The sequence below is a fragment of the Phalangium opilio genome, unplaced genomic scaffold (assembly GCF_054372755.1).
Source record: "Phalangium opilio isolate 3A_F unplaced genomic scaffold, DU_Popi_V2 ptg000217l_1, whole genome shotgun sequence".
In the NCBI taxonomy this organism is placed as follows: domain Eukaryota; kingdom Metazoa; phylum Arthropoda; class Arachnida; order Opiliones; family Phalangiidae; genus Phalangium; species Phalangium opilio.
Window position 1 is genome coordinate 11,941,502 of NW_028324218.1, and position 15,322 is coordinate 11,956,823.

General features: G+C 36.5%; 1 protein-coding gene across 3 annotated transcripts in view; it reads right to left on the minus strand.

Annotated features, from left to right (window-relative positions):
* Window positions 1-6,647: 6,647 nt before the first annotated feature.
* Window positions 6,648-15,322, minus strand: part of LOC149616327 (potassium voltage-gated channel subfamily KQT member 1-like) — a 50,591-nt gene continuing 41,916 nt past the window's right edge. The window contains exons 9-17 of one of the 3 annotated variants that reach the window (XR_016376125.1): window positions 14,144-14,254; window positions 13,982-14,077; window positions 12,777-12,893; window positions 11,928-12,151; window positions 11,608-11,701; window positions 11,451-11,545; window positions 10,444-10,540; window positions 9,476-9,767; window positions 6,648-9,391 (exon numbers count right to left, since the gene is read on the minus strand). Coding sequence is in view for 2 of the 3 variants with exons in the window: in XM_089857608.1 (XP_089713734.1) it covers window positions 9,627-9,767; window positions 10,444-10,540; window positions 11,451-11,545; window positions 11,608-11,701; window positions 11,928-12,151; window positions 12,777-12,893; window positions 13,982-14,077; window positions 14,144-14,254 (975 nt within the window). In the remaining variant the exon portion in view is untranslated. Of the gene's footprint in view, window positions 9,768-10,443; window positions 10,541-11,450; window positions 11,546-11,607; window positions 11,702-11,927; window positions 12,152-12,776; window positions 12,894-13,981; window positions 14,078-14,143; window positions 14,255-15,322 lie in introns of all 3 variants that reach the window. The other 2 variants (XM_089857609.1, XM_089857608.1) reach the window with 2 other exon arrangements.

Genomic DNA, 15,322 nt, shown 5'->3' on the forward strand with positions numbered 1-15,322 from the left:
TTTCCCAGTCGGGCCGTGTGGACTAACTTGCTGCCTCTTCGTACAATTTGATTCACCCATGGTTCTAAGACTGATTCCGGCGCTGGTGCCGGCTACTACTGCCAAACCACAAAGGTCATTTTTTCAGAGAGTCTGGGCACCTATGCAAGTGTGTCACAGGCGGAAATTGCCTCGATCTTTTATTGCGCGGACTACTGCATCAATAGAAGACGGACTGTGAGAATTTACTCTGACAGTCAGGCCACCTTGAAAGCGCTGAACCAGTGTCAGATCACTTCTCAACTGGTGTGCAGTTGCCTTTATCTGCTTGCGCGACTGGCGTCCCTCAACTGGGTCCAGTTGTACTGGGTGCCGGGGCATAGCGGACATCATGGCAATGAGCAAGCCGATAGGTGTGCTAAAAGGGGGCGGAGACCAAGTTTTTGGGACCGGCGCCGGTCGTCCCCATCCCCTAGGGGTAGGCTAGACGGAGTCTGAATGACAGGTTGACTTGTCAATGGCCCCTGCAGGTCTCGGGCTAGGGACCTTATTGCACTCAGCAGATGGGACATTAGCCTGGCCACCGGTCTTTTGACCGGACACTGTCGGCTAAATAGACACCTCCATCTGATGGGCCTTGCTGACGACCCTCTCTGCCGGTCGTGCCGGGAGAAGGAAGAAACTCCCTCTCACATACTGTGCGAGTGCGATTACTTCGCCTCACTTCTAAACATTTCGGGACTCTTCCGCTAGGGGCGACGACAGGCAATGCCATTAGAAGAACGGGGGTTTTAGCATATCATTCCAGTTCATCTGTGTTTGATGGTCTTAGATTGAAGCAAGAGCTATTATATAGGGAGTTACTATGAACAATGCTCCTTACTGTGAACAAGTGTTGTGCAACCGTTACACATTTGAGACAACGCAAAGTATTCGTTTCTGATGCCAAAGTTTCATACTACATCATATTTAATTTAAAGATTCACCTCGGGCGAGATTTTTCCTATTTTAATCGAAAGATTAAAATAATTCAAAGTGCTTTGTGGAGAAGCTTAATGCGTAAAAACATAAGTTCTTATCTACTTATGGTAAAAACTATTAAGGAAACTTAATTGCGGGTATTTACTAAAATGTACATATAGAAACATGGTTCCAATTGATGTATTCATTATTTTATAATCTGTTTTGAATTAAAAAGAAAACTTCTAGCCTAAAGGTTTCTTTAAAACAGGCAAGTGTTCTTCTCGTATGTGCAATTGCATTCTTCTGTCTCTTGCTGTGGAAAACGAAAGACAAAATTGTCCTCAAAGCGAGGAGATCATTTCATATTTCGGATATGATTCTCTTGCTTCTGGAAGTGGTTTCGATTTTTTTCTTAAAAGGTAATTGAAAATCTTTAAAAACCAATGAATTTAATAATATTTAATTAATATCTTTGATTAATATGACAATACTTAATTCCAGCTTTCAGCAGACTATCTAAGAACTTTTCTTGGAAATTTTTGTGCGGTTCTTGGCTACTTGGAGCTCTACTTTTGACCTTCGAAATGTCTGGATATATGAAAACAAAATTCACTCTTAGAGAATACTTGGTAGTTGACAGCTTAAATGATGTTATAAACATGAGAATGAAAAGGATATATCTCAAGCTTCAAGAATACCACTCCGAGACAGATTTTTTTTGCGACATAGCGTCACCAGTGAGATAGAAGGAAAGATAAATAGTTAAACAAAGTTTAAGATTTAATGTTTTTGTATTCCAGCGCACGATGGCATACAAACATTTCGATCCAAATTCTACAATCTGCAGTTCTAGGATGATGACAAAGAATGCCTTTGATATATTTAAATGCGAATTCGATCAGGTCATCGAGAATAAGGCTTGGGTCAGCTTAATAACCAAGAGTGAACTTCTCGATTTCATCAAAGATGAATACGAGTGCAAGAATAAACTCAAGTTGGATTTTTACGTTGGAACCCACAGTTACCGAAGAAAATATTTTTTCATTTACATCGAGTCCTTCCGTGTCAGGCAGGATATAAAAGAAATACTCATCAGATCGTAAGTGCATATTTCAGGGATTAACTTATCTTTTGGGTTCGGTGGCGTAGCGGTTAGGCTACCGCTTTTCATACCCTCGCAACAAAATGGCCCCGCAGGTTGGATTTATTATTGAGGAAAGTCTGTATTCTCTCACTACTTACATAGTTTAAAATTATACTCTGCACCGTATTGGAAAATACATATCAGAGTGTTTTTTTTTAATTTAAAGTTTTGGTTAAGCAGGGTTCGAAACAGGGTTGGCACGCTGGTAACCAGTCCGGTTTTATCCACCTGGATTAAACCGGTTTAAACCACGTTGAAAAATCCAGTGGATTTTTCAAAAAATATGATAATAGAGTACAGTGCAGGCACCATAAAGTGAGATGGAAGGAAAAGTTTGACACACATGTCTTTACCTCTTTACTTCATCGAAATGGTCGATTCCCATATATTGTGGGTTAGTTTGACGCGCCCTCCTCCCACTGCCCCACCCAAAAATCATGAGACTGAGTTGAACTTTTCGCAACGCTAAATTGTTGGGTCGGACCGCGCATTTAGAAAAATCTTTATCAGACCCTGCCCTATTGAAGATCACAAAAAAGCATACCAGGGCCCGACCCTGCCCTATTGAAGATAATAAAAATGTCTACCCGGGCCCGACTCTGCCCTATTGAAGATAATAAAAATGTCTACCCGGGCCCGTTTCTGCCCTATTGAAGATAATAAAAATGTCTACCCGGGCCCGACCCTGCCCTATTGAAGATATAAAAATGTCTACCTGGGTTGATGGTATGATAACCCTATCCGACCCGACCAGCAAAACGTTTTAAGTAATTTTCTAACCCAACCCGACCTAGGATTTTTCGACCCGATATGGGTCGGGTTGCATTGAAAATTCCCGATTAAATTAGGGGCCCTACTCATCTCTAAGGGAAATGATTCTCAATCAGACGGCAAAGCAGAAGACAACTAGCGCACAAAATGTAAAAAGAAGTGCTAAAATTAAGCACTAGAGAGTAGTTTAAAAAAGCCGGATAAATCCAATAAAATCCGGTTTAAACCAGCAAAAAACCATACCAGTGGCTTTTTCAAGAAAAATCCGGATTTTTGCCAACCCTGCAGCTTAGCGATAATATTATTCGTAGAAAAAACTTATATTATTAATATTTTCATTATTGTGTCTAATTAAAAACCCTAAAATTTGGATTTAATTTCCATATTATTCTTAGAGTCATGAATATCATGGAACACAACTTTATCCACTATAAATCAATACCTAAGCAAATTATTTATGAGATGTCAAAATGGAGACGACCTCAGGAGGAAGTATCACCATTGACTATCAAAGTTGTTGGTGGATTATTTTTCTTATGGCTAATTGGTCTCGCTATTTCAACCTTTGTATTCATCGCAGAAATGTTTTGGAACTACAAAATGTTTTATTAAGGTTGCGACGAAAAACTTGAGATTTTAGTCACTTTCTTGCCCTTGGAATAACATTGGAGCTTGAACCCATGCTACAGTAACAATACTTTAAAATTAATCCCTATATATTATAACTTTATTTAAATGTGTGAATATTCGATGTACTACCCTACCTTCGAATTAAATAAAAAAAAATTTACGTTAGAAATTTTATTCATATTTTACTACGTTTTCCTTAAGATTGAACAAGAAACCTCTTTAAAACATCGGAGTCTTTTTTTTATTTAAGAAGCTATGTTTAGAAATTTAATTAAAACTTAGTTTCAATATATTACAATAATAATTCAGTTCGAGGCAAGTTAGAAATTTTTAATACTTATACTTCACTCAATAACTTATTTTTAGTGAAAATTCTTCAATTTTTCATTAGCGTTTTTCTTTTTAATGAACTTCAGAAATTTATTAAATAATTTGTTACGTAGGCAGTTTTTGATCTACGAATAGTTTGATGCTGATTTGTAAATTTCCCTGGCTGAAAATCAGTGCAAATAGGTTAGCTTTAAAATATACGGATTAGAATAAATTTGAGATAGTGTTCTTCGATATTAAAGGGATGTACAATATGTTATGTATAGGGGTGTGGACTATCAAATAGTCCTCTACTATGCATGCGTGAATTTTGTAGCATTGGGAAATGTCATCGGCGCACGTGACATTGCCCAGTCAATACTCCAGAAAATAGTATCACTGGTATCATAAGTTTATAAGATATGTTCCATAAGTATGTCACTACCCATACTTCGTAATGTTAGAGGCTTAATGAGAGCTAGTTCAAGAACGACGTGAGAATTGACTACACTCGGTTTTGCAGTCCATACTCCTCATTAGTCTGTACTAAGCCTTTGACAGCGCCTCACTAGGCGTCGCTTTACGAGAATCTATGACGTTTCACCTACGTCACTTCATGACAAGCTCTCATTAACGAGTGACACACTTATGGAACATATCTTATAAACTTATGCTGGTATCACTACTACTTCATAATCTAGTTCTTGACATTCCCCTACAAAACGGATTGCAACAGAGATAGATGTAATTTTAGAAGTAGGAATGGAGAACGGTTAGTATTTACTTCAGTCCGACTCATAGCTCCTCCCTTCAACACGCAATGAAAATTTTAAATGATCTTATTGGCTCACTTAAACTACGCTTTGATGACGTTGCTGACGGGGACGGCGAAAAATACATAATTCCTTTTTACCTCTGTCGCTATGACCCGCCTCTTCTTTCATACCCATCCCATCCCGGGGAAGGGGTCCGGAACTTTGACGCGCGCCCAGATTACTCTGCTCTCCATTCCAACTTCTAAAATTAAATCTATCCCTGATTGTACGTACATATCAAAGCTAACTAAAACACTATTTTTAAATGTTTTGCAGTGTGGTATCGTCCACAAAATATTTTACAATTGATGTTAATTTGGCAAAGTTGTTTTTGAAACTCAATGTCTTTTAATGTATATCAATAAAAATACAATTCAGCATACGATGAGAACTTTAAATTAAGACGGGTTGATTTGATATTTGTTTAGTTTTTACTGTATTAACTTTAGTTTTATGCACATAAAATCCGTAGGTAATGTTCAAAATGTTGAGGCACGGGAGTTAAGATATGTGTCGTGATTTAGTCAGTGTTGTGATTAGTTTTTTAAGTTAGCAAAGCATAACCATCGTTAATTTTGACAAGTTGTTATTGACATATCATAATATATCGATACACAATTGGATATGGACTTCAAATGAACTTTTGTTTATATGTTTATAGTCTTAATTGATTACCCGGGTAATATTTTAATTTCACGCACGTAAATTTCAAAGGTAATGTCCAAAATATGAACTTTTGAGGCACGGGATATAAGATATGTGTCTTAATTTGTTCTGTGTATTAATTAAAATTTGGAGTTAGCAAAGCATTACCATCTTATTTTATCACAAAAAGCGTGAACTAGCAAATATTTCTTGTTCTTTATTAAATACAAGGCAATAGGGACGTTGTTTTTGTGGATATGCAAGGTACGCCGTGTTTTGTAAATTTTAGTTAAGCGGTGTCAATAGGCGCTTAATTTTTCAAAAATTTTGGTGCTACAAAGGTTTAAAAATTTTCTATCTATTGATAATTCATATTTGTTATTTACAAATGTAAATTTTTTCAAACGGTAAAGCTATTTGATTAAGAATATCAGTTTTGATTTTTCTAATTTATTTGACATTCAACTGGAGTTGGACAGTTGGCAAATATTTTAATCCTTCCAAAATGGTAACCTTACATTGGAACTTCACATGCGCAGGAGTATCAAACCTTTAAGGCGTTGACCACACCTTTAAGTTATTTTTATATTGTATTGTTACGTAATGTTTTTTAGTTGTCCAATAACCTTTCATTATCAAATTAATATCCAATTTGTCGAAAGAGTTTTTGGTCACTTTAAAAAAAGGGTCTCATATCGCTTCATCTTCTCATATTTTTTCTCGGTATTTTTTATAGTTTTAGCGTTGTAGAGGGACAGCAAAAGGGCGGGGCTTCAAGTAGGATCCTCCCATTTACATCAAGAAGGTGGAGGATTTTATGAAGTAGAAGGTTAGTGGGGGAGTAGATATTATTGGGTGAGCGGAGGCCTGACGTTATGTAGGAGGTGTTTATCCCGTATATCTGCTACCAAAAACGGATTTATGTAAGAAGAACGTTGAACGTAGCAAATTCACTACCCTCGCATACATTATTGAGAAACTTCGTCTGCTTATATTTTGACTCCTCCTACAAATTCTGTATATAGCGACTTCTAGAGATCGAAAATGTCATTCTTATCTCTATTTTCGTGGTTAAATATTTTTTTCCGAAATTGCACTAGTGGTAAAAAAGAAAAGTGGACAACAATGCGATATAACTCCCGATTTAGTGGAATTAAGTTTTAAAGTTAAGAATATAAATAATTGATGTTTCTTTTTTTAAGTATCTAGTTTTTCTTTCTTTGTACTAAAATTACTATTGTAGTACAATTAAAAGTTATTATTATTATTATTTCGCATTGTTGTCCACTTTGCTTTTTTACCACTGTGCGTAATTTCGGAAAAAAATATTTAACCACGAAAATAGAGATAAGAATGACATTTTCGATCTCTTGAAATCACTATATACAGAATTTGTGGGTGGAGTCAAAATATAAGCAGACGAAGTTTCTCAATAAAGTATGCGAGGATGGTACTAGAGGCTAAAGCTACGATCCGACGTTCTTAGTACATAAATCCGTTTTTGCTGCTACCCTATTGATAATATATTTCACTATATGACTCCATTAGAGAATCAGTTTCAAATGGAAGTTCAGGCTGTCGTCACTGAGACAAATTCTCTACGCTTTGTTCATGGATACATGTATCAAAAATAAATTGTCAATCTACATTCCTTGGAAATGAATTGAGGCATATCTTGTGTTAAACGTCCAGTCGGTACCGATACTTTCGTTTTAAGTTGATACATGGACCATATTCATTGAAAATCTTTTTGCTGGGTATATATAACATTTCGTAAATTTAGTTTTTATGTCTGGTAGCAGAGAGAATTTATCATAGGGAGTGGAAACTGAGGAATATTATGTAGCTCAAAAATCACGTGATCAACAAAACTGGCCAGGTCTATTTCCGGTATAATTTTTTGTGGGTCTCCCCCTAGGGTGGGTCTAGAATGTTGGGGGAGGGTCTAGGGGAGATGCGCACTACCTTTTTAGGGAAAGGGAAACGTCTGACTTAAAATAACTCCAAATGGCGCCAGTCGCACTCGAAATTGCGAACCCTTATTGGGTAATTGTACAACCAACAGGGATTAAGGGCAAACATTAAAATTTAGAGGAGAGTCAACTGATCGGAAATTTACCTGGCCAGTTTTAGCGTCGCAGCCTACTTGTTTGAGCTACATTGTATTTAGCGCTGTCAAATGCAAGAGCTTCCACTCCCTATTATAAATTCTCTCTGCTGGTAGAAGACAAATTTGATAATTAAGTTAAGTATTTTAACTTTTTAATTGAAGCAATTAAATTCAGAGTGGTTGCCAGTGTATAGACGGATTGTTTTATTATTTTAACCATATGGCATTTAAAATATCGATATCAGATTTTTATGATAATGAGTAAAGTATCGGTATCGGTTTGCTATTAAAATCCCATAATGTAAAGAGTTTACCAACGGTCAATTCACGATAAAATAACCCTTACAATATGCTTTAATATGGAAAAATAAGATTAAATCTAATGTTAAACTCAAAATTAATAGCGAAATAATCATTTTCTTTTCGATTTAGTAGATAAAATCATGATAAAACCTATCATGGGAGTGTTTAGACTTCGACAACACCGGCACAGACCATTAGGGACAAGATTTGATCAGTTTCAATACGATCATTTGATCGATTAACATTTGGACGATAATTTTTAAATGCATTTTCAATCGATTGAAATTTTTACCATCATCGGTTTGAGTTGTATCAGAAGTAATTAGGGGAAGTACGAATCTCCAGCTTAAGCTAGAGTATACGCCCCTTTCCCATAAAAAATACGGTTTATTTTCATAAAATAGGTTTGGAGGGATCTTTTATAATCTTGGCCTCATCGACTGAAATCTGTTAGTGTAATGTAAATGTTACCGTCATGTTCTACAAATGGATTGTTTTGAGAAACGAAAACGGAGCAGGTCTAACTAGCAATCGCTGTGTTTACCCAATTATATGCAATAGATGTTAAGGTAATTACTAGAGCTCGGCATTATCTATCCATTATCCACAAACTGGTGGATAACCGATTATTTATAAACAAAGTTGTGGATATAATACGATTTAACATGTAAGTTCTGTGGATAATTTTCGAGTATGGATAAAGATAAAATGACGTGGATAATGGATAGATAATGCCGAGCTCTAGTAATTACACAAAACGTTTTAAGCAAATATTTACTGCTAAGATGCTCAAAGAAGAATAGCGTGTTTATGATATTTTGAACCCTTAACGAATTAATAAATTTTTTGTCGTTCACATAACCCACAAAACACCTTTTTCCACGCCATTTAGTTAGGGTTCTCAATTGTGCTTCTAATTTGGAATGTTTTCTTCTTACAAATGTTTCTGTATTTCTCAATTTCAGTGTTAAGATGCCTTTTTACAGACACCCTCGGTTCATTTTTTTTTCTATTTAAGGCTTCAGTGTTTTCGAAGTTGAAACACATATTTTGCCAGATTATAAAAATATGACACATCATTTCATAGAATATTTTCTGTTTTTTTGCAATTATTTTTTTGCCCTTAAGTATGATTTTATACCTGTATTATACAAGAATACTAGATATATGTCTCCTGGAGACATAGAGATTATTTTGAGACCATTAAGGACTTCAAACAACCGTGAGGCATAGACATCACCTTGTCTATCAACTCTGTTTACGTTTGAAAGTTGACCAGAAATCTCACGAGACAGCGTTTGGGAAACCCTGATTTAAGGGATCACCACTATTCCTGGCACTCGTTCTTCATTTAGTTGACGATCTTCGATCTGCAATCAGTTTCTTCAGTTCTCTTTTTTATATACAAAGTGTAATATATTATGTTTGTTTGTTTTTTGAGTATTTTTAGTTTCATATTCACATTGTGTATGTCTATAATAAGTTACAACTATAATATACAATATTTACAAAATAATTAAATCTAGTGCTATAGCGATAAAAATACGCTTTACGGAACACACCACGTCCTTGGGTATCTTTTTAAGTATCAAGTTCACTTCTTAAAATTTCTCTTAAAATATTGTATCATTTCAGTGGTTTTCATCTATTTGTCAGTTCAAAAAATACTGCAACTTTTTATATAACCATTTTGTTAAAAATCTCATTTTTGTGTCGAAGCATCTATGGAAATACAATTGTTAACCATTATTGCTTAGTAACCAATGATGGTCCTTTCTTAGAGAGCTAAATTTATAAGAAATATACTTTAAATATATATCTACGCTCACGCGCGGAATTCGTATGGATATGCGTTATATTTCGGTAGTGGTGGTACATCCAATTTTGGATTCCAATCACACGGTAAAAAGTGGTGTTGTTTGGTACAAGATGAACAGTTGCAGACACATGTTGACTATTACATGTTGGTTGTTTCTACAGGTGGTATATCCTCTGTGAGTGCTGGGTGAATTGGTGATGCTGGAACGACGGACACTCGTTCCACTATTGTATGCAAGGCTTGAAGAACGGCGTCCATCTTTCTTTCAACTCCCGAAAGCTAGATATAATATGGTAAAGTGTAAAGTTTGTCGCAATTGTCTCGAAAGAGGTATATGTGGTCACCAATGGTTAATAAAACATGCAGATTGAAAATGAAGTCAGTGCCATCTAGTTAACGAATAAACGAAAATCTTATATATCGGTTATTTAAAAGAATTGTAATTGCGTCTCTGCGCATGCTCAGGTGACCGTTGCGAATTGTGAATGCGTATAGTCTTTGATCAGGAAAGTTTTTATAAAAATAAAATGTTAGGTTATCTTGCAGTTTGACGTCACATAAAATTGACATAAAATTATAAGGTTAATTCAATACCGATTGTTTAAACTAAACTAAGCTTTATCTACGAATGAACATCCACACTAAGCCCGTGGCTTCATTTCGGGTGGGTCCCTTTCTATCATAAGGGATCAATCTCCATCTAAACGGAAAGTTCCCAAATGCACCTACTTCCGGTTACATGTATAAAGCTCAAGAAGTAAATTTTAACTGACAAGAACTATTCCGCAGACCACGTGTCTTTTCGGGACTCAATAAGATTCTTGAAAGGACCATCATATTTCAATTTGTCCTTTCAAGATTATTGGAAACTTTTTCCAAGTGGAAGCGTGCTTTGTCATGCGCATGCAAGAGCAATTATTTTTCAGTGAAAATGTTTTTATACTCAAAAACTCACTTGCTGTTCAAGTTGGTGCAGTCTTGTGCCGATAGTCATAGGCTTCATGGATTTCTCTGTTAGGTGTGATCCAGGTTTTCCTAATGTTTGATCTAACCTGCGAATTTTAAATTTTAAGGGTTAACATTGCATAATGTGAAATAGCACTTACTAAATGTTTTAATATTCTTAGTATATAATCTCAGAGCGTTGATAAACAGTTTTCTAGCGAGACAGTTTTCTTTTATAAAATTAACCCAAATAATTTGTTATTTCACTTAACTAGGAAGAAATAGACTTCATTTAGGAGAATTTTCCTTGAATTAAACACAGTTGTGTTCGAATAGCCTGTGTTAAACAAAATTTCACTATACTAGCTAGATTCCTAGAAACGTTTTACCTCTCCGAGTGACGATAACGTCACGGAGAGGTATTACACTGGATGTATCTGTGTGTGTGTCTGTCAGCGCGTTTGCAGTTGGCAAATCGGAGCAAACGTGTTCGCGGAAGCAATATTGGCTTCTACCCCAATATCATCGTTAGGGTTAATATGTGCGCGGCGATGGGCTAGGGCTACGAGAAACGTCTAGCCTCCCAAGGTTCACAATTGCGGATTTTCAGGAATAAAGTTTCTTAAAACGATTTAACTAAAATTAAGCTAAATTAATGAAGATTAAAATAATACCAATTATATTTCTTTAATTATGTAAGGAAAACTTCTTAATTGCGTCTCTACTCGGAGAGGTTTATTTTGGTTTCCCAACTTGTTTGTATTCTGCAGTAGGCCCTTTTAGATAAGACTTGACACCGACCCGCAATGTTAAAGGAAAAAAAAATACTTTTTTTAGCTAAATTTTACATAGAAAAAGTGTGCGGTTTTGCGTGGTCTACTCCATCCAATAACTTAAAAATTATATCGAAGTTACGTTTCGGAATACTTTCAAATAAACAAGTAATTCCAATGATGAGTTAAAACTTCAAAAAAGCGTCAGAGAAACAGTGGCGTAGATGCTAATGACGCACAATACCTTCTTTGCAGTTCTTTTATTCGCACCATCATATTTAAATGACCCTGAGAATATTGTTCGATGACGTCTCGAACGTCGTAAGGCTTTCTTGCTTGCTGCAATGAAAAGTTAAGTTGCTGTTAATACGGTGCTTCAATAATTTGAGCTCGGTTCTTACTTGGAATTTCCTTCTGGATACGAAATATTTTATCTTTCTAATAGCTCTAATGGCATTTTTATGGGCTTCGGTTAACCTGGAAATAATAGTACATCTGTGTAGAAAAACGTTTTGTCAATATTCCGCCGAACACTAAATCAAGTGTACTAGCAGAAGCCTGTGCAATAAAATTGTATTGTATGTCAGTGCCTTGTAGTTATTAAATCGTCAAAACGTTGTGCACAATACATGTGTATGAACGCCTTGCATTTTACGTACTATTTAGTTAAGGTTACGCGGAGGCTATTGAAACGTGAATGTTTCCTGGTGCGACAACTCACGTGGTTATTCTGGGAGGCTCGTCTATATCTATCTCTATTTCATCGGATACTACTTCGGAACTAATTTGTGATTTTGTTTCCCTTCTGTTTCGAATAGAACCTCCGTCAGTTTCGCTCTCAAACTCTTTGCTCGGCGTTTCTTGGATAACGCTCGGACCAGTGGCGTTTAATTCCATCTTTAACTTGGATTTGCGTCTTTTGAGTACACTGGCTTTTTTTGCTGCCTAAAAACACACAAAAATTAGTTAAGAATACAGAAAATAGATCCTTTTCAAAATGTGCAACATAGTCTGATAAGACCAAACATTGGTCCACAAAGTCCTTTTTTTCAAGCCATATCTAGCGACTTTGGAAACAAATTCCTGGTATTCCATTTAAAGACCGACTTCCATCGAAAACAGTTCTAGCGAACTGAAAACCGAGCATCGAGACTAACAATGGAGCGACCATGCCGATTTTCGAATCCCCGCTGGGGTAAAAGATGGAAGGGTTCTAGCAAACTGAAAGCCGTGCAATGTGGTTCTAGTGAACTGAAGATACGCAATAGAGAATTTCCTTCAGGGGAAAGCAAAAATTCGAGAGGAAATAAATTTAAAAGGATTTCATTTGTTCGTCTTCAGTTCTCTAGAACCACATTGCACGGCTTTCAGTTAGCGAGAACTCTTCCAGCTTTTGACTCAGCGGGGATTCGAAAATCGGCACGGTCGCTTCATTGTTAGTCTCGATGCTTGGTTTTCAGTTCGCTAAAACCCTTTTCGATGGAAGTCGGTCTTTAAGAAACAAAGGTGGTCAAACACCAGACTCTAGTTGACCCCCGAATTTTGAAAAGTGTCTGTAATCATGAATTACCTTAATTAATGGTGTACTAAAGTTATTGGCAGATGGTGTTGGCTGCTCCTTTAAATGGAGTTTCCATGTGGCGACGGATTTGAAAGACCTGTCAGCTGCGTAACACCTCCATAAACACTGCAAAAAAATTCAAATTTCCATATCACTGCTTCCATAAGTTTATAAGATATGTTCCATAAGTATGTCACTACCCATACTTCGTAATGTTAGAGGCTTAATGAGAGCTAGTTCAAGAACGACGTGAGAATTGACTACACTCGGTTTTGCAGTCCATCCTCCTCTTCAGTCTGTACTAAGCCTTTGACAGCGCCTCACTAGGCGTCGCTTTACGAGAATCTATGACGTTTCACCTACGTCACTTCATGACAAGCTCTCATTAACGAGTGACACACTTATGGAACATATCTTATAAACTTATGCTGCTTCCTAACTTATTGTTCACATGAAAAGAAAATTGACATGAACACATGGATGTGCACTACGCATTATCAGAAGTATATAATTCTTCTCTTCGAGGGACGTGTACCTCAGAGCGGGGTAATTGTAAAATTATTCTTCCCGACATCCCTTAACATTTGGAGCAATGTTACTAAACTGAATCACATACGCGATAAATAGTTCCCTTATCATTAGCGCTTAACTATTTGCCAAGGCGCACTTGTGGATTTTTGTCCCACGTCAAGACGAGGGTTAAGGGTTGATTGCCGAGGATTTAGTACCAGATAGTAATAGAATTCACCCCACGGTGCAATGCCTATCTGAAGTTTTTGATAGTTTGATGAGCAAGAGAGAAAGCATGAAGGGTGAGCCTGGGAAGAATCATGATACATAACTAAAGTATTAAGAGGATACAGAGTGTCATCCTTCTTCTATTATCCCTTTCAGGTATTATGGATACCCAACTTGGCCCAAATGCCGGCCACCAAATGTACGGTATTAGGTCACGTGGGGAAAAAGAACTAAAGCTCTCCGGAGAATCCCGAATGGTCAGTTTAAAATTTCGCTCATGCGCAGAGAGAAAAAATACGAATTTGTGCCTTACTCACAAATTTTGAGGGTAGGAGTCATATTTTTTCTCTTCTCAATGGACGCCTAAACGAAATGCCTCGTGAAAGGAAAGTGATTTCAATCCACAATATTTACACATACCCATGAACAAATCAACATATTCAATGAAAAGCAACCAGAGAAGCAATAGAATTTACCTGTATTAATGTTGCAGCAGCAGGGATTTGTCGATTGAAGTGTTTCTGTCTTTGTTTTTGTTGCACCTTCAGAGCAAAGCCAGAACCTAATATGCCCTAAAGAAATTGCCACGACAAAATTTTTAAATAATGTACGTTTAAAATTAAAGATGTGACACTTACCGCTGGCAAAGCGAAGAAGGAAATTGCAAAGACGGAAAAACATGATGCAACAATCTTTCCAATCCACGTTTTAGGCACAGTGTCCCCGTAGCCTATCGTTGTAACGGTTATCTATAATAAAGCAGCGATTCCTCATAGTGATATATGGGGTTTTTAAGAAAACGACCATCAATCAATAACAAAGTTTCGGTTAAAATCTGTCACTTCTAAGTTTGGTTTCAAAGCAGGTAATAAGTATGACACTCAATGGCCTATTTAAAGGGAGGGTGAAGTAGAAAATCAAGTGATATTTTATCGATTCTTCAGCAAATTATAAGACCAGTCTGCACAGTGAAACATTCAGGAAATACTTCCGAATGATTTTGAAATTGAAATTAGGTTCAGATTTTAAGAATAATTTGAAACAAGCCCCTCTGACCAGTCGCGTAACGCCCTGCCTTTTTATTAACAAAATTCTCGTGGCACGCTCCATGTCTCGCGCCACGATTGTCACGTCGCGCGCAAATTTTATCAAATCTCGCGATAAATTTCATTCGGCACGGAACGTGCCACGAGAATTTTGTTAATAAAAAGGCAGGGCGTTACGCGATTGGTCGGAGGTCCTTATTTAAAAATATCCTTAAAATCTGAACCTAATTTGAATTTTAAAATCATTCGGAAGTATTTCCTGAAAGTTTCACTATGCAGACTGGTCTTAAAATTTGCAGAAGAATCGATAAAAAATCACATGATTTTCTACTTCACCCTCCCTTTAGTGGGTGATTACGAGTTAAAACATTAGAACTCGGCATTTTTAATCAATTATCCACGTCATTTTATCTTTATTAGCTTGTACTCTAAAATTAAATATCATATAACACCCACAACTGTACGCCTAAATAATCGAATATCCACTACCCAGATTGGCAATAGGTATAAACATTAACAAATGGTGATACGTTTCTAGAATTGGCCGTATTTTGCTGATCCCATTCTCAATCAAACCCCAATGCCTTATAACATGATAACAAGTCTTCCTTTATAAATTTATAGCATAACCAATGGGAGATATCTTACTTTATGTCAATATTTACTTAATTTTAATTTGGGCGCGTTTACAAAAGTGGCTCGGCATTATCTATCCATTGTTCACGTCATTTTATCTTTATCTATACAAGAAAATTATGCAGCGAACTTGCA